The 19,195-nt window shown below is 42.3% G+C and overlaps 1 protein-coding gene across 1 annotated transcript; it reads left to right on the forward strand.

The window, feature by feature from the left end:
* The first annotated feature begins 15,224 nt into the window (after nucleotides 1-15,224).
* On the forward strand, nucleotides 15,225-18,718 carry hmx1 (H6 family homeobox 1). The gene is made up of 2 exons (XM_010888129.3): nucleotides 15,225-15,990; nucleotides 17,696-18,718. The coding sequence occupies exons 1-2, from the start codon at nucleotides 15,642-15,644 to the stop codon at nucleotides 18,319-18,321; spliced, it is 975 nt and encodes a 324-aa protein (XP_010886431.2). The 5' UTR covers nucleotides 15,225-15,641; the 3' UTR covers nucleotides 18,322-18,718.
* The last annotated feature ends 477 nt before the right edge of the window (nucleotides 18,719-19,195 follow it).

The raw sequence follows: 19,195 nt of genomic DNA on the forward strand, positions 1-19,195 counted from the left end.
TACCATCACTTCAAACCAAGCTAGGTTTTTACTTTTTCTACTTCTATGTAGCAAAACTGTAAGTTGGCTTGTTGTAGGTTAGCTTGCCACAGTGGTTAGTTATCGCCAACAAGTTATTCTTATCATCTTTTCACATAAACTACCGTTTCACAAACTCATCGGCAAACATCCAGGAACAAATGAATCCAGAAACGATGCTGCACATTTAAATCCGGGTGAAAACGCATGTTCAGAATTCCACAATCAGAACTCCATGATGGGAATACAAAACAAAACTTCTAAGCGCAGACACGGCATCCAGACACCCACTCACTCACCCTGTGGCAGTTCTAACTTTTTATGAAGTGAGAAAAAATGACGCACAGAGAGTGACAAAGAAATATACAGTATAAAAAACAGGGGGACAAAGAGAGAGTGTGGGATAGAGAATGAAATTGACAAACGACAGGAGGGATATCGCTTCTGACTCAGTTGAAATCTGACTGCGGTGAGCAACGGCACAGAGGTGTGTGTGTTTGAGTGCATGTGTGTGTGTGTGTGTGTGTGTGAGTGAGTGCGTGTGTGAGCGCGTGTTTGTGCGAGAGCGTGTGTACGAGAGCGTGTGTGTGCGCGTGTTCCTGGACTGCTTGACATTTCCTACATATCTTCATCTTAATAATCTGTGTGAAAGATCTCTGGTCATTAATAGTCATTAATCATTCATGTCCTGAGGAAAGAAGGAGAGAAGGAGGGGAGGGAGGAGATGGGGGAGATGGGGAAGAGGGGGAGATGGGGGAGAGGGGGGAGAGGGGAGGCGCGACAGAAGCCTGGAATAAAGGGAGGTAGAGGAAGAGAGGACCTGAATAGAGGGTAAGAGGGAGAAGGAGGACAGAAATGTGTGAGGGATGTTTGGGGGAAGCAAGGGAGGGAATACAGATACTTTCTCTGTTAGCACCTTGTTTAAGAGGGAGAAACCAGATACAGATTCTAGCTCTACGTGGACATGTACTATCCACACACACGAACACGCGCACACGCACACTATCCTTGTATGTACTGTAATGCCCAAACATAAAATTAACCTAATACAAACACGGCAAAAAGGTTTTCCTTCAAACATAACTCCAACCCTAACCTCCAAACTGGAAATCTCCTTTTCCATTGTGGGTACAAGCCTAAAGACAGTGGGGACTGACTTGTCAGGTTCGATGTCTTGAAGGCAAACTGGACATAACTAACAAAGCAGAGTAAATGGGGATCATGTGGACCTTTCAACAAGCCAACGCTGATCCTTCCTGATCCTTCCAACACCCCTACAGTGTTCTACATAGATCCTATAATTAGTTTAGTCTTTTGGCCCTCGCTAATTATTCATGGGGGCAATTTGCAAGGGTTAGCAGGGGCCCCCCAAATGATGCCCAGTTCTGTACATAGTTCGCTGCTTTTCCCAAGGGCCCTCAGCTCACAGTCCTTGTGTAAATAACTGACATTAATGTCATTTAGGGGCGGACCCTGATGGCAGTCAAACCCGCAAACCCGACACTGCAAGAACAATCAGATCTCTGGGACAGTCGGTTCTCTGGATTCTACAAAATCGATACATCCTAATTGACCTATAATCATCAGAAACAGAGACATGTTCCAGAACCTGTTAGTTGATCACTTAGATAACATTGCCATCTTGTGGTCAAGCAACCTCATTACAACCATTTGAGAGGGGATGCTATTGGACCAATCCCAAATCATATAAATAAGGCATACTAGTTTACATGACGCAACCATTTTGTTTTAATGTTTGATTCACTGATGACTGCCCTGAAGTTACCCTTAGAGTATAATCAACCACACATTATTGCCCCCCTGAGCAAGACTGTAAGGGGGGAGGTGGTGGTTTAGAATTCACTAAGTCTTTTGAGTGTTTTGAATAACAGATAGAAAAAACGTAAAAATGTAAACTATTACATACATAGAAAGAGATGAGAAAGTTGTTTTAAAGAAAGGTAAGTATTGATGTTTAGTGGTGATTATGGGCATTTTGTCATTTCAATAAAATGTATGTGTAATATGTAACAGTGTGTTTAATGTCTGAATAGGGAGAGATCTTTTTATAGCAACTAATCAGACTGCAACACTATCAAGCTACATAAGGATTAGGATTTATGACCCTTCACACTGCTAAAGGAATGACATTAATACTAGACTAAACATACAATCAAACAGTATACACTCACCTAAAGGATTATTAGGAACACCTGTTCAATTTCTCATGAATACAATTATCTAATCAACCAATCACATGGCAGTTGCTTCAATGCATTTAGGGGTGTGGTCCTGGTCAAGACAATCTCCTGAACTCCAAACTGAATGTCAGAATGGGAAAGAAAGGTGATTTAAGCAATTTTGAGCGTGGCATGGTTGTTGGTGCCAGACGGACCGGTCTGAGTATTTCACAATCTGCTCAGTTACTGGGATTTTCACGCACAACCATTTCTAGGGTTTACAAAGAATGGTGTGAAAAGGGAAAAACATCCAGTATGCGGCAGTCCTGTGGGCAAAAATGCCTCGTTGATGCTAGAGGTCAGAGGAGAATGGGCCGACTGATTCAAGCTGATAGAAGAGAAACTTTGACTGAAATAACCACTCGTTACAACCGAGGTATGCAGCAAAGCATTTGTGAAGCCACAACACGCACAACCTTGAGGCGGATGGGCTACAACAGCAGAAGACCCAAACCAGGTCCACTACAAATAGGAAAAAGAGGCTACAATTTGCACGAGCTCACCAAAATTGGACAGTTGAAGACTGGAAGAATGTTGCCTGGTCTGATGAGTCTGAATTTCTGTTGAGACATTCAGATGGTAGAGTCAGAATTTGGCGTAAACAGAATGAGAACATGGATCCATCAACTGCAAGATGCTATCCTATCAATATGGGCCAACATTTCTAAAGAATGCTTTCAGCACCTTGTTGAATCAATGCCACATAGAATTAAGGCAGTTCTGAAGGCGAAAGGGGGTCAAACACAGTATTAGTATGGTGTTTCTAATAATCCTTTAGGTGAGTGTGTATAAGTATATTTGTTGATTATTTTTTATGTTGGTAATTTCCAAATGTTCAGGCATTCCAATTTATGTAAGTAATAACATGAATAGTAAACAGTAAACAGTAAAATAGTAAAAAAAAGCAACAAAAATATACCTAATGCTTCGATCAATCAAAGGTATTTTCTAAAGCTCTTTGTACATCAGAAGTTGTCAGAAAGTGTTTGTACAGATAACCAGACTAAACCCCTAAGAGCAACAATAAGAAAATATGCACAGAGGTTAGGAATAATTTCCCTGTTGGGGCAGGAAGCAATGAAGAAACCCCATGATGAGCCAGACTGAGCAGTGGCTAGTCCTCTTCCAGCTCTGCCAGTTGATGATTACCTTGACATTTTGGGCCACATCAATGTTTCTGCATGTTCAACAGACCAGTAGGTCAATATATACAAGGGGGCGTGTCCAGAGTCTTTAGCCAGAATCCAGATCAGGTCAATAAATATAAGGGGGCGTGTCCAGAGTCTTTAGCCAGAATCCAGATCAGGTCAATATATATATATACAGTGGGGAGAAAAAATGTATTACTTAAAAATCACACAATGTGATTTTGCTGGATTTTTGTTTTAGATTCCGTCACTAACAGTTGAAGATATGTTTATGTTTATTATTTTAATTAAATATTTGGAATTTCGAACTGAGTTAAATAAATAACATATTATAATTCAACTAAAGTGAATTTAAAAATACAACCTTGGCACAGCAAAATGTTATTTCATCTGCATGGTTGAACTGGCAAAAACATATAAATCAATAATTAAAGAATTTGGATTGAAAACTAATTAAGCAGAGTATATTCTACATTTACATAAAACTACATGAATCAAATTGAACACTAAAATGAATGACAAATGTAGAAGTCATAGTCAAGTTAAAAACAGAGGTATGGCTTGTAATTTAATTAGTATTACTTGAATTAATAACTATTAAATTAATTACTCATCAAACTCCAGAAAGACCTTAAAAAATACCAAATACCAGGGGTCCTCTTCACTGTACCAACGGATTAGGACATAAGTGAAAGCAAAAGAGATGTCTCAAATCAATCCCTACTCAAGACGATGACTGATCCAGATCTGGACTCTCAGATTAAGATTAGGATGTAAATTAATCTAAGATCAGTTCAGTGGCAAGTCAGTGATGGGAAAGAAAGGGAGAGAAAGGGGGAGAGGGAGACAGAGCGAGAGAAGAAATGTTGTGTGTGTGTTTGTGTGTGTGTGTTTGTGTGTGTGTGTGTTTGTGTGTGTGTTTGCGTGTGTGTTTGTGTTTGTGTGTGTGTGTGTGTGTGTACGCGTTAGAGGCTTTCCCAACCCTGCCATCCACCGGAAGGTCACAAAGAAAAGTGCTTGTGTGTGTGTGTGTGTGTGTGTGTGTGTGTGTGAGTGTGTGTGTGAGTGTGTGTGTGTGTGTGTGTGTGTGTGTGTGTGAGTGTGTGTGTGTGTGTGTGTGTGTGTGTGTGTGAGTGTGTGTGTGTGTGTGTGTGTGTGTGTGTGAGTGTGTGTGTGTGTGTTGGGACAGAGGGTCAGATAGAGAGAAGGGTGAAGACACTTAGAGGAGGAGGGGAGGGAGGGGCTTTGCGTGACAAAGTGAAGGAAAATGGACCGCCGGGGGCCATACACACCACAAAAAAACACACTCAGACACACACACACACATACACACACACATACACACCACACATACACACCACAAAAAAACACACTCAGACACACACACACACATACACACACACATACACACCACACATACACACCACAAAAAAACACACTCAGACACACACACACATACACACACACACATACACACCACACATACACACCACAAAAAAACACACTCAGACACACACACACACATACACACACACATACACACCACACATACACACCACAAAAAAACACACTCAGACACACACACACACATACACACACACATACACACCACACATACACACCACAAAAAAAACACACTCAGACACACACACACATACACACACACACATACACACCACACATACACACCACAAAAAAAACACACTCAGACACACACACACACATACACACCACAAAAAAACACACTCAGACACACACACACACATACACACACACATACACACCACACATACACACCACAAAAAAACACACTCAGACACACACACACACATACACACCACAAAAAAACACACTCAGACACACACACACACATACACACACACATACACACCACAAAAAAACACACTCAGACACACACACACACATACACACCACAAAAAAACACACTCAGACACACACACAACACACACACATACACACACATACAGTGAGGGAAATAATTATTTGATCCCCTGCAGATTTTGTACGTTTGCCCACTGACAAAGAAATGATCAGTCTATCATTTTAATGGTAGGTTTATTTGAACAGTAAGAGACAGAATAACAACAATCCAGAAAAACACGTTATACATTGATTTGCATTTTAATGAGTGAAATAAGTATTCGACCCCTCTGCAAAACATGACTTAGCACTTGGTGGCAAAACCCATGTTGGCAATCACAGAGGTCAGACGTTTCTTGTAGTTGGCCACCAGGTTTTCACACATCTCTGGAGGGATTATGTCCCACTCCTCTTTGCAGATCTTCTCCAAGTCATTAAGGTTTTGAGGCTGACGTTTGGCAACTCGAACCTTCAGCTCCCTCCACAGATTTTCTATGGGATTAAGGTCTGGAGACTGGCTAGGCCTTAATGTGCTTCTTCTTGAGCCATTCCTTTGTTGTCTTGGCTGTGTGTTTTGGGTCATTGTCATACTGGAATACCCATCCACGACCCATTTTCAATGCCCTGGCTGAGGGAAGGAGGTTCTCACCCAAGATTTGACGGTACATGGCCCCGTCCATCATCCCTTTGATGCAGTGAAGTGGTCCTGTCCCCTTAGCAGAAAAACACCCCCAAAGCATAATGTTTCCACCCCATGTTTGACGGTGGGGATGGTGTTCTTGGGGTCAGAGGCAGCATTCCTCCTCCTCCAAACAGGGCGAGTTGAGTAAATTCCAAATAACTCGATTTTGGTCTCATCTGACCACAACACTTTCACCCAGTTCTTCTCTGAATCATTCAGATGTTCATTGGCAAACTTCAGACGGGCCTGTACATGGGCTTTCCTGAGCAGGGGGACCTTGCGGGCGCTGCAGGATTTCAGTCCTTCACGGCATAGTGTGTTACCAATTGTTTTCTTGGTGACAATGGTCCCTGCTGCCCTGAGATCATTGACAAATCCTCCCATTTAGTTTGTGGCTGATTCCTCACCGTTCTCATGATCACTGCAACTCCACTCTGGAGCTCCAGACCCGAGGGAGATTGACAGATCTTTTGTGTTTCTTCTATTTGCAAATAATAGCACCAACTGTTGTCACCTTCTCACCAAGCTGCTTGGCGATGATCTTGTAGCCCATTCCAGCCTTGTGTAGGTCTACAATCTTGTCCCTGAGATTCTTGGACAGCTCTTTGGTCTTGGCCATGGTGGAGAGTTTGGAGTCTGATTGATTGCTTCTGTGGACAGGTGTCTTTTATACATGTAACAAACTGAGATTAGGAGCACTCCCTTTAACAGTGTGCTCCTAATTTCAGTTAATTACCTGTATAAAAGACACCTGGGAGCCAGAAATCTTTCTGATTGAGAGGGAATTAAATGCTTATTTCACTCATTAAAATGCAAATCAATTTATTACATTTATGACATGCGTTTAGTGTGTGCGCGCATGTATATGTGTTTGTCATAACCTTATGTCAGTGGTCATAATGTTATGGCTGATGGGTGTATCAGTGTTATTCACTTCACCTGTCAGTGGTCATAATGTTATGGCTGATGGGTGTATCAGTGTTATTCACTTCACCTGTCAGTGGTCATAATGTTCTGGCTGATGGGTGTATCAGTGTTATTCACTTCACCTGTCAGTGGTCATAATGTTCTGGCTGATGGGTGTATCAGTGTTATTCACTTCACCTGTCAGTGGTCATAATGTTCTGGCTGATGGGTGTATCAGTGTTATTCACTTCACCTGTCAGTGGTCAAAATGTTCTGGCTGATGGGTGTATCAGTGTTATTCACTTCACCTGTCAGTGGTCATAATGTTATGGCTGATGGGTGTATCAGTGTTATTCACTTCACCTGTCAGTGGTCATAATGTTATGGCTGATGGGTGTATCAGTGTTATTCACTTCACCTGTCAGTGGTCATAATGTTATGTTATGTTATGATGGGTGTATCAGTGTTATTCACTTCACCTGTCAGTGGTCATAATGTTATGGCTGATGGGTGTATCAGTGTTATTCACTTCACCTGTCAGTGGTCATAATGTTCTGGCTGATGGGTGTATCAGTGTTATTCACTTCACCTGTCAGTGGTCATAATGTTCTGGCTGATGGGTGTATCAGTGTTATTCACTTCACCTGTCAGTGGTCATAATGTTATGTTATGTTATGATGGGTGTATCAGTGTTATTCACTTCACCTGTCAGTGGTCATAATGTTATGGCTGATGGGTGTATCAGTGTTATTCACTTCACCTGTCAGTGGTCATAATGTTCTGGCTGATGGGTGTATCAGTGTTATTCACTTCACCTGTCAGTGGTCATAATGTTCTGGCTGATGGGTGTATCAGTGTTATTCACTTCACCTGTCAGTGGTCAAAATGTTCTGGCTGATGGGTGTATCAGTGTTATTCACTTCACCTGTCAGTGGTCATAATGTTATGGCTGATGGGTGTATCAGTGTTATTCACTTCACCTGTCAGTGGCCATAATGTTATGTTATGTTATGATGGGTGTATCAGTGTTATTCACTTCACCTGTCAGTGGTCATAATGTTATGGCTGATGGGTGTATGATTCAATATGCTGAATTGACAGAATTCAGTCGTTTTGGAGGATACACCACGTCCATAGGATTTTTATTATTTTGATTTGTGACATAGCATGCAAACACAAAAAAAACACACATACAGTATACACACACACTATACATTATATTTTTTGAGAACAGGACAGAAGAGGCCTCACATGAAGCATATAAATTGAACTGTCTGTACGGCAAATCAAAGACTGTCCTGGTTCTCCTAAATGATCCTGGAACAATTAGACTTACAGGTTTGCTGATCGGATTAATCAAAGAGAATACCCCTAAGAGCGCAAAGCCAAAGATAATTATTTATTTCTCAGAAAGAGTTTACAAGGCCAATTAGGAAGACTTGCAACATTTGTTGGTATGAAGGTAAATAAAGGCATAATTTGGCATGGTAAACTGGAAATAATGTATTGGTACATTTCAGTATTAATTTATGTTATTACACCTGGACCAAGCTTGACAACTTGAACCCTCAATTCCCTTTAACCTAGTTGTTTTATTTACCTGTTAAAGGCAGCATGTTATGGACAACTGTAGAGAATGTAAAATCTCTGTAGACGATCACAGACAACAGCCTCTTTCTGCATTAAAGGAGTCAACTGAAGAGAGAAGTCAACAAACATCTCTGCAGTTGAAAACAAGCCTGTGTTGGAGCATTGCTCCATTAATCCATGGATAGGGTTGGGAACATACAGCCAACCGCCTAACCCCCCCCCCCTCCGCCACACACACAGCCAGGCCAGAGCTACTCACCGACGGATTACCGCCAAATCGGCATTAATATGCTTATCACAAATGAGATCACTGGGTGCCTCAGATCCAAAATGGCACCTCATTCCCAGACTTAGAATACCTATTGAATCAGGTGGAAAGTGGTGGACTGGGAAGGGAATTTAGTGTTGGTATACACACTATCCCCTTAAACCCTATTCCATACACACTATCCCCTTAAACCCTATTCCATACACACTATCCCCTTAAACCCTATTCCATACACACTATCCCCTTAAACCCTATTCCATACACACTATCCCCTTAAACCCTATTCCATACACACTATCCCCTTAAACCCTATTCCATACACACTATCCCCTTAAACCCTATTCCATACACACTATCCCCTTAAACCCTATTCCATACACACTATCCCCTTAAACCCTATTCCATACACACTATCCCCTTAAACCCTATTCCATACACACTATCCCCTTACACACTATTCCATACACACTATCCCCTTACACACTATAAAGTTCCAGAGTCATGCTACTTTTCAATAGACTACCATGTGTACAGAGCTTTGACATGTTACTGAGGCCAATCTGTTGACAATTACTGCTACTGTAACAGGAAACTGCAAAAATGTAAACGCTGAAGTACATATAAGCTAAGGAGTCCACAATTTGGGAAACTGGATATAGATCTGTTCTTCTTGAAACAGAGATGTGTGGGCGTGTAATACCCCCTGGCCTCAAACATCAGGAACCTGACCTAAAATGAATAAGGGGTAATTATTGGTCTATAAAAGAAAAATGCAAAAAAGTCAAAATGTTGTCAACATTCTGAATGGCGCAAGTAATTTCACGAGTGTTCTACAGCAAAACTGCTTATTACAACTTAATAACCTTTCACGCCGAGTAAAGGCTTAGCGTACTTAAAAAAATTTGCAATGATAATGTTACAATGGGAAGTAGCCTATTTCAAACTTAGTTCGACTTGCCCTGGTCTAGTTAGCAATAACACTTTAGTAACCTCGAATTCTTGTTGCTACCCTGAAGAGTTAAGAGACTTTCCGAGAAAAAGGTGCGAGGGGGCTCAGCGTTTTGGAACACTGTTGACAGAGGGCAGTGGGGTCCCCGTTTCTCGCCCCATTGTACTTGTGATGAGCTGGTCTTGACAGAGGTTAACGTACCGTGAGCAGGTTAAACAAACGGACGTTAGCATTTAAAACCCTCCGACTGACAGAGGTAGAAAACTATATAATGAAGCTGGGGGAAATGACATTTCTGAGACACCAAGTCAATTGTCTTAAACTGGCTTTCAACCCACTCGCTCTAATTAACAGCAAAGGTCAAAGGTATCCCCGTAGTCGCTCCAAATCAAAAGATGATCAATGTGTGTTGACAGGACTTTCGGTCTAGACCTGCTTGTTATTTGCGCATAGTGATTATAGAAGACCAGTGAGCGTTCATAAATGGACAATTTCCTAATTTTAACTTCAGCTGAATATCTTGAATAGCTGACAAATCCAATTGATTACGGCATTTGATTTAACTGCGGATAGGTTAAGCATTCAAACTGTAAATCCAATAGCCTACAACGCTTTTTTAATGTCAGTTAATAACTCCAACCAATTAAAAGGTTTTCTCTTGATCTGTGATAAATAGGCTGTTGTTGGGGTTTTAGGCTGACAGTTCGGCCGATAATAACCTGAAATTGAAGTAATTCGTTAATAATCTCTATTTGGCAACTTCATCGCTTGTACATATTCGAGCATGACAAAATGAGGCTATAATTAAGAATATTCCCGTTCCACACAAAAACTCACACTGCAGGCATTTGTTTAAATACATTTTGGCGACAATTTGACAAATACCGGTGGGCTGTGTAAGCAGTAGGCTGCCGTTATTCCCAGCTCCATTCAGCGTACCAGACTACGCAGAACGAACAAGTCTACTGTCATAATGGAGTGCCCTCCAGAGGGGGAACTCTATTGTATCACAATTGGCCTTAAGAGCTTCAAGTGAATAAGCATAAGCACAAATGTTTCTGAATCTTCAGTGGAACTGCTACTTTTGTTTTCGAAAAAATCAGATAGAAGACGGATTTGAGGCCAATGCGAAACTGACAAGACCTATTTTTCTGTTACACAGAACGACTCCAACTCTCATTCCCTGTCTCTCTGTTTCCCTCCCTCGCATCCCCTCTGCTATCTTTACTGTCTATTCTCTCCGTTCTTTCCCGTAGGTGTCCGTTTGATAGACACAACGGCAGGGAATTATTCTTAATGCCCAATCCAACCTCTAACATCTCTTCATCTCTATACCCACTTGTACCTGCAGGTTAACTTACCTTTACACAATTCCTTGTTTGTTTTTAAGCACGTGTGTTTCTGTGTGTGTGTGTGTGTGTGGTGTGTGTGCACGTGTGTGTGTATGTGTGTGTGTGTGTGTGTGTGTGTGTGTGTGTGTGTGTATGTGTGTATTGGTAGACTACTTAGCTCATGTGTCTGTGTGTACACAGGGCCGTCTCACCGATGTGGCAGCCCGACCACCGCCCCCTGCTTCGGGTTGCCCCCCCCCCACCCGAGGGGTGCTCTCCCCCATCTCCCCCTACTCCTCCCCGAGATGCCCTCTCTCTCTCCCTTTCTCTCCCCCTCTGATCCTCATACACTCTGGCGTGCCCTTTATTGAGCCAGCTGGCCTCCACAAGCAGCCATCTTTAAACTCTTTCCTTTCCTCTCAGACATGCGGCCTTGCACCCAGGGCACAACAGACCTTCTCCTGGGGCCAACGCTGCTCTAACACCTGAACCTTCACCACCACACCACCACACCACGGTCCAACCGTGGCCTCATAATCAGGCTACCGGGCAATCTACGCAAAACTGGATCCAACTATCAAACACCCTTCACTTTTATGGGTCTGGTTCTTTTGCAGTCCCCAAGAACAGACTAAAAACAGGGCCCTCAGTTGTTTGGCTCCTAGCCTGTGGATACTGCTCTACTGACATTGATAATGTTGCTCTGCTGGTTGGGCAAACCAGAATATAACTTAGAATATCTGCTGAAAAAGTTATATGTTTTGGATTGTATTTTTATGTAAAGGGAATCCCAGTCTGTGGGCAGACTAGGATTTTGATTTGTTTGACAGCTGAATGTAGTCAATCAGAGAACTGAGTGCAGTGTCCGACAGGAGTACCTGTTACTCTCCAGAAAAGGATGTAGCAAATCATTCCCGACTACAACGCTGGTCGGGAATGGGAACGCTCTCTGGTGGTCAAAGCATGGAAGTGCACCCTGGCCTGCTAATTTGTTAGTTTTTAACGCAAAATTACACACGCACACACGCGGTATTCAAGAACGAGTTAAAGGAGCGATCAAGAGTCTTGGTCAAATGACACAACATGGGTTTTCGAACCTGCAACTTTTCTGCTAGTTGTCTAAAGCTCTAACCACCATTCGCTCAATGTCCGTTGTCTGTGAGTTGTCTGTGCAGAGAATACTGGTTTACTTTTTTGTAATAACAAAACATCTACCTTCTTTGTCCAGCTTTAGCGCATTAACATTAGTATTAATAATTCACTGCGTTTTAAGCTAATCACTTAGTGCTGCTGCTACTTACCCATTGATAGCATTAGCATTAACGCTAGCATTAACAGGAGGTGAGCATTCCTGACCAGACTTTGTGACGCCAAACACACCAGCAGTAAGTGGACCTTTAATTCAGCAAACTATAATCTCCACTCTCTGTCTCTTTCTCTCTCTTTCTCTCTCAATCTCGCTCCCCTTTGTCTCTCTATCTAACTCTCTCTCAACTCTCTGTCCCCCCTCTCTTAGCAACTTCAGTCCTGTAATTAACCTTTGTATTTTAAGCGGTTAAACATAATGTCTGAAACTAATTCATTTGAACTAAAGCAGAACACTCATTAGCGGGGATTATATTTTCCTACTCTTTCCTTTGGAGAGGACATTCGTTTTTATTAACGTTTGTTACATCCAAATGCCGCATAAAACACATTAATATCCTGTATTAAGGCATTATCACAGCAATATATCATGGCTTTCCAAGACGTGTCTTAAGAGGTCTGGACCGGTTGGTTTAGTGCTCCAGGTGTTACCTTAAAATTCACAATTTAAAAGTAATTCTAACCTTACAGTGTAAACAATAAAATCAAAACAAAGAAAAGTTTATATTTTTTATTGTTGTCTCATTTCTGTCTGGTACAGTGAAGTGACCACTGCTTGTTCGCCGTGTGGTGTGTCAGTTGGGTTCGACGTTCTCATTGGAAGATGAAACGTGTTGCCTCAAAAGATAGAAGTGGCTACCCCTGCGCGAGACCCTGTTTGCGTCCCAAATTGCCCCCCCCCCCCCCCCCCCCCCCACCTCCCACCACTTAGGTTATAATTTAGGACAGACTTTTCCCGGGTTGGGTGACCGTGACTCGTCGTGTTTTACCGTAAGGCGAGCACTTCTGATTACACTGGAACTTATGTATATATAAGAGAACATCTACTATTAATTAACAGCCTAGTGGATTTGCAGGTACATGTAAAGACGATTAAACCTAAATATATATTGGGCCTATAACTAACAAAAAACGATAATAACATCTTAAGGACCGTTTTGTTCAAAGCCACCAATATGACTCAGGCAAGTAGCAGATTTAAATTACTTCAATATGTATTTTGCTTGACTTCATTTAAACAATTTAGATTGTAGGCTAATTTAAAATTAAATTTGAGATAATAGTCTCAAATTTAAATTTAAATTAGGGAGGCTATTAAACGGAATACGAGACATATAGGTCTTAAATTACTAATCGGACCTGAACAAAAATATTAAGAAATATTCTAAACTCCATATATAGGCAACGTAATTTTATGATAATAGAAATCATTTCGGGTACAAAAAACGAGTCACATTTAACACACTTTACCGAAAAGGGACAATAATTATATTTTTGTTTGTTTTTATACATAGTCTCAGTATTGTCATTAGATCACTTTTTTATATTCTTACCTGTATATGCATTTAAAAACGATAAACGATTACATTACCAAGAGTGAATACCATATGCCTATTAATAAAGTACAAAATGTCTCGTTAACATTTAACCGGAAAGGGCAAAAGGGGCCTCCGGCGCTCTTTTGATTACTAACACGAAGGATAAGGAAATACAATATTAGTTAAACCCTAAATCGATGCCAGAACATATGTTGAAACGCCTATACACATTCAATATTAATTTACTCTGCGATCTTAGAAAGAAGTGGCTATGTGCAAGTTTTAGATAGCCTATGTTTCTTTTCGAAACAGTGTAGGTAAGCTACATGCCACTCTTGGTCTATAGGGCAGGCTATTGCAGGCCTCTTCGGTTAGTACACCTTTAAATGTTTTGTGGTAGATCAACCGTCATTTATTTCCATAACTTTGAACTGACTTAATTCTTCTATTCTGAGTTCGGTAGGTGTTATAATACAGGCATGAACTCTATGTAGGCCCTCTGTAAATATTCAGTAAGGCTACATACATTTCATTAACATTGTCAGAACTCAAAAACTAAACTACACCCAAAAAGTATTTTCTTGAAATAAATCAATAAAACAACAACTATTTTGAAGACATTGAAAGTCCAGCAATGGTCCAACAAGTTCTCATGTTGTAGCCTATTAGGCCACGGGCTCGGCTTAGAAACATTCAAACTTACAAACATTCACTCAAGAACAACTGAAAGCTAAAACAATTATAGGGACATTTAATAAATAACACACTTTGACAGGAGGAAGACGTAGGTCAATTGAAAATATATTTCTCCCATGTACTCCGAAATATCAAATTCACGGGTCGCTTGATGGTAATGTTAGGGTGTATAAGCCTGTAATACAAAAGCCCGTTCTTATTAGGCAACGGCATACGGGGTTTGCTTCTTATTATTCTAAATAATTTAGCAACGAGTCTTGTCCAGGCCGAATTACAGGAATAATTAAAGTATTCGATGCCTGAACCTCTAGGATGTCTGCTCACCAGCCACAGACATTAAACATTCAACGCGATCACGTCATAGTGTAGAACTGCACGAGTCACACGGACAAACAGAACGCAGAGACCAAAATGCAGTACTCGTGTCCTCGAACAGACGTCGCACCAGTTGAGTAGCATTTTTTTTGGAAGAAAGAAAAATGAACACACAATTTTAAATATGCGGCATTTCATAGTCAGCTTCTGTGAGCCTACAAGCCAACGCACATACCTACTGCATTCACTCAGTCAGCCAATAGGCGGTGGTGTCTGTGTGGTGGTTGTCGCTGACAGCTCTTGCTTTCCACACAGCTCAGTGGAACGTGGAAAAATATGGAGACCGGGGCTGGGCCGGATTCTTCCCGCGCGCCCTATCTGCTGCATTTTGATTTGCCTTATAATTGACCCAAATAAAAGCTCGTGCACTAACGGGGGGGGGGGGTAGTCCCTGGACAACGAAGGCAAGCGCGCGCACACACAGAGATACACTCTAGCCGAGGGCAGGCGAAGAAGAGGGTTCCCTCGACCCTCAGAGAAATTCAAAAATGTGTCACAAATTGCTCCCTCTCCCCTATATAGTACACTGATGTGCTCGTCCAATCAGCAGATGCCCTCCGCCAGTCAACAGTTTGACTTGACTTGCATCCCCCCTCTACAGCTCCGGTCTCGTCCCGTGCTGCTGCTTCTGGCGCCACAAAGCTTCGGAGTGGTCCGGTAACGACATGCACGTTTCAGTAAGGATCTATAATTTACCCTGAGGAAGAGATTACAATAACGCGTTTGATGACGTGTGGGATCTTTTACCGGGGCGCAAAAGGGACCCGTTTTGTTTTGCATAAAATAACGTAAAGCTTTGAGAAGATTCGGACAGATGCAGAACCCGTCCTGGTCGTTTTGAGACCCCCTGGATATTTTTGTTTTAAATTTAAAATGACCATGCCCGACAAGGTGACCGAAACCCATGGATCGACGCGGTCCAAGGTGGTCTCCTCATTTTACATCGAAAACCTGCTTGGTTCGAGGAAGGAATGCGAGTCAGCGGAAAACAAACGAAAATATGCCAACGGCACACACAGCAACAGTACAGAGGATGAGAGCGGGAGGCAGAATGAGATGGTCTACCCAAGCCGAGCCCTAGCTGGTCCTCGCAGCCAAGTGGCCATCAAAGTGCCTGCCTGCTCCCGCCTCGGCGCGGACAGTTCCCCAAGAAGGGAATCGGCTCTGGAAATGTATAAAGGGTGTGGAGCCAGCAACTTAAAACCACTCAGAAGATCAACCAGTAAGTATATGCAAGTGGATTAACAGTTGACTTAGTTCACGACAAGATTGTTGACATATTATATTAATTGTACATTAAACTAATATAAGTTCAATTGTCTTCAGACGTGAATGTGTAGGATATTGTGTTTTAATATATTCAAAAATAATAATAAACTATCGTAGGCTACAGGCCGTTTATCATTGACAGATAATCAGGTTATTGGATTATCTGTAAATAAAACACCAAAGGGACGATCGGTAACAGTTTGTAATCCGCGCGGTAGCCTAAATAGTCTGGGATTACAGTGTAGGCTACTTTATGGCAGTGTGTAGGCCTATTAACCAAACCGCTTCTTAATGCCATAAAACGGGAACGGGCGAACTTAGTAACACGGGCTGATGCCATACCTCACCAAGTAAACCTGTGTGCCATGTCTACGCACTTGCCATGGAGACATTGCCGTGTACGGGATCACTACTGGAATCGCCACCTTTATCCTGTCTCCCATGTAGACCCGTTTGCGATTTTAGATTGTTGCAGTAACCAGATGTTGACGAGGAGCTGATCACTTGAATCAGCTGTGTAGTGGCATGGCCAAAACGTAAACAACCTCTGGGAGACACTGAGGACGAGTTTAGAAAAAACGTTCATTACGAAGCACACACGCAAACACAGCAACTATTATTTTAAAAGGTTCAACGTTGTAAAGGTGAAAAGATAGCAGACGTTGTGGATGCAGTGAGATGTCAATTTCCCGTCTCCTGAACTATGCAGTCCGCAAAGTACAATTAGGCCCAAACGACACCGCCAACGCATCCTAAACGGAACCCTGTTCCACATAGAGGGCGACTGTCGATCAGAGCACTGTAAGGTCAAAGTAAGCTCCCTGTACAGGGAATAGGGTTATCTGGGTCCCTGTCAAAGGAGCAATGCACTACTAAGGGAACAGACTGTGTCTCTGTCCTATAGCCATCTGATGAAGGGAGTGAGCGAGCGGGTCAGAGCGACGGAAATAATTATCAAACTGGCACGTCTGCTTTAGCTTTGTGCTTCATTAGGTAAAACTAACAGAGGCATAGAGGGAGTGTCCCGAGCCGGAGAGAGACACTCATCTCTCTCGCCCTAATCTCACTCTCTCTTCTCTCCCGCTGTCACTCCCTCTGTCTCACTCTGTCTCTTTAGTCGGTCTCATTGCCCCCACCCTCTTCTTCCCCTCTTTGAGCGTACATGTCCTAACATTGATAAATGCTCACGAGCGTAATTGGTTTGTCTGGTTGTTGACCCTCGGCCGGGTCATGTTGCAAAGCGTGGGAGAGAGACAGTGGACCGGGCCACAACAGAACGCGCCCGCACTGGGACCAACAGGCTAGAGGGAGGACTTCAGATGCATCTTAAATTACAATCACCTATTTTGTACGCTACGTTCAAGTCATAAGATCCCTGGTCAAAAATACCGTGTTATTAAAGGAACTACCGGACTGTACTGGCCTATGCAATTCAGAATGGATTATAGGCCCTGGACACTTACAGGCCTTAAAAATGTAGTTTGGTATGGCAACCTCTACAGGCTACACATATTGGAGTTTGGTTAATATAAACCAGAGCTATGTATATCTACCGGCCTATTTGAATAATTCCAACTGTAACGCCATAAGTCCATATTGTATACATTTTCTATCGTATTAGCCTAATGTTCAATACATCTTCTACTTTATTTCTACAGGTTCCTTGGAGGTTAACCGAAACTCTGGTGACCGTTGCTGCTCCATCGCAGCCAGCGAACGGGACTCCGTTTCTCCAGTGGTGTCAGAACCCATGGACCGCAGCAACGAAAGGGACGGGAAAAACGGGGACAGCAGAGTGACAGACGACAACGATGAGACTCAGAACGTCTTCGATGAACGATCGGACCCGGAAGTTCCTTTAGACCCTAACTCGGCCCGAAAGAAGAAAACTAGAACCGTTTTCAGTCGGAGTCAGGTGTTTCAGTTGGAGTCAACGTTCGATATGAAACGGTACCTAAGCAGTTCAGAACGGGCGGGCCTCGCAGACTCGCTGCACCTAACGGAAACTCAGGTGAAAATCTGGTTCCAGAATCGGAGGAATAAGTGGAAGAGACAGTTGGCGGCGGATCTCGAGGTGGCCAATCTTTCCCACTCAGCGCAGCGGATGGTCCGAGTTCCCATTCTTTATCACGAGAGCTCCACACCAACAACGCTGGGTTTCAACGTCAGCATGCCCCAGATCTCGCCACCCCTGGTGGGGTTCCCCAGCCCCGTGAACTATCCCCTGTCTTCCTTCGCGCACTCAATGAGTTTGCTGCGCTCGCACATGACAGGACTTGTGTAAAAAACGAGACTATTATTACACTTTTGTTGTTCGTATACATGTTATCATTATTCTATTACTGAGGGTATACCGAATTGTGCAATAACAGCAGTGGCCGCAGTAAGCTTTAGACTAGCTAAAAGGCTAAAAGGTTGCTGCATCCAAAGAAAAGGCCTACATTGATTTATAGTAATACACACAGTTTAAAGTGATACATTCGTTTTTGGTGTACTTTACAGATTAAGCCCAGGCCTATATATTCTCGACACAGAAGAAAGCACCGTTCCGCGCATGCTGGCCGACTGGAGACGCACCATGTTGGCCTATATGTTTTGAATACACACTTATTTTTGCAAATACTTTTATATTCAACGCCACAGTTTTTCAACGTTGTCACTTTTTCACAATATAGATCCAAATAAAACGAATCACAAGGTGTAATGCAATGTGTGTACATTTATGCTGGTGTTTTCGTGTGACCTTAGTGGTTGGGGTTAATTTCGTATGAAGCAAGTCGAGCTTAACCTGCATTAGAGTCAATGTTTCAACTGTAGGCTACATAAGACCTTCATTCGTGTGAAATCGGAAGCACTTAGATCGCAATTTCAATATATAGGCTATTTAGTCTAGTTAAAACGTTGTGTACCTTTTCACATTCTAAAAAAAATTATATATGTCTATACCTACGTTAAAGCAGAATGACAACCGGAATAAATTCTGGGTACACGTTAGCTGTTGTCATGCACACCTGCCCCTACACATAATACAATAGCACGTTAAAGGAATACAATGATTTGTGTACCATACAAAAGCTAATGTTTAGCGCCATAACATTTCAATGTAATAAATACATCTACAACAAGAATAGAATGCAACTATAACTTTAACTGAGAGC

Source organism: Esox lucius, chromosome 25 (genome assembly GCF_011004845.1).
Source record: "Esox lucius isolate fEsoLuc1 chromosome 25, fEsoLuc1.pri, whole genome shotgun sequence".
Lineage (NCBI taxonomy): Eukaryota > Metazoa > Chordata > Actinopteri > Esociformes > Esocidae > Esox > Esox lucius.

Bases quoted from the DNA above. Each gene is read 5' to 3' on its own strand.
- hmx1 (XM_010888129.3), top strand. From the start codon at position 15,642: ATGACCATGCCCGACAAGGTGACCGAAACCCATGGATCGACGCGGTCC. The intron at 15,991-17,695 runs GTAAGTATATGC...TTATTTCTACAG, and splicing joins ACCACTCAGAAGATCAACCA to GTTCCTTGGAGGTTAACCGA.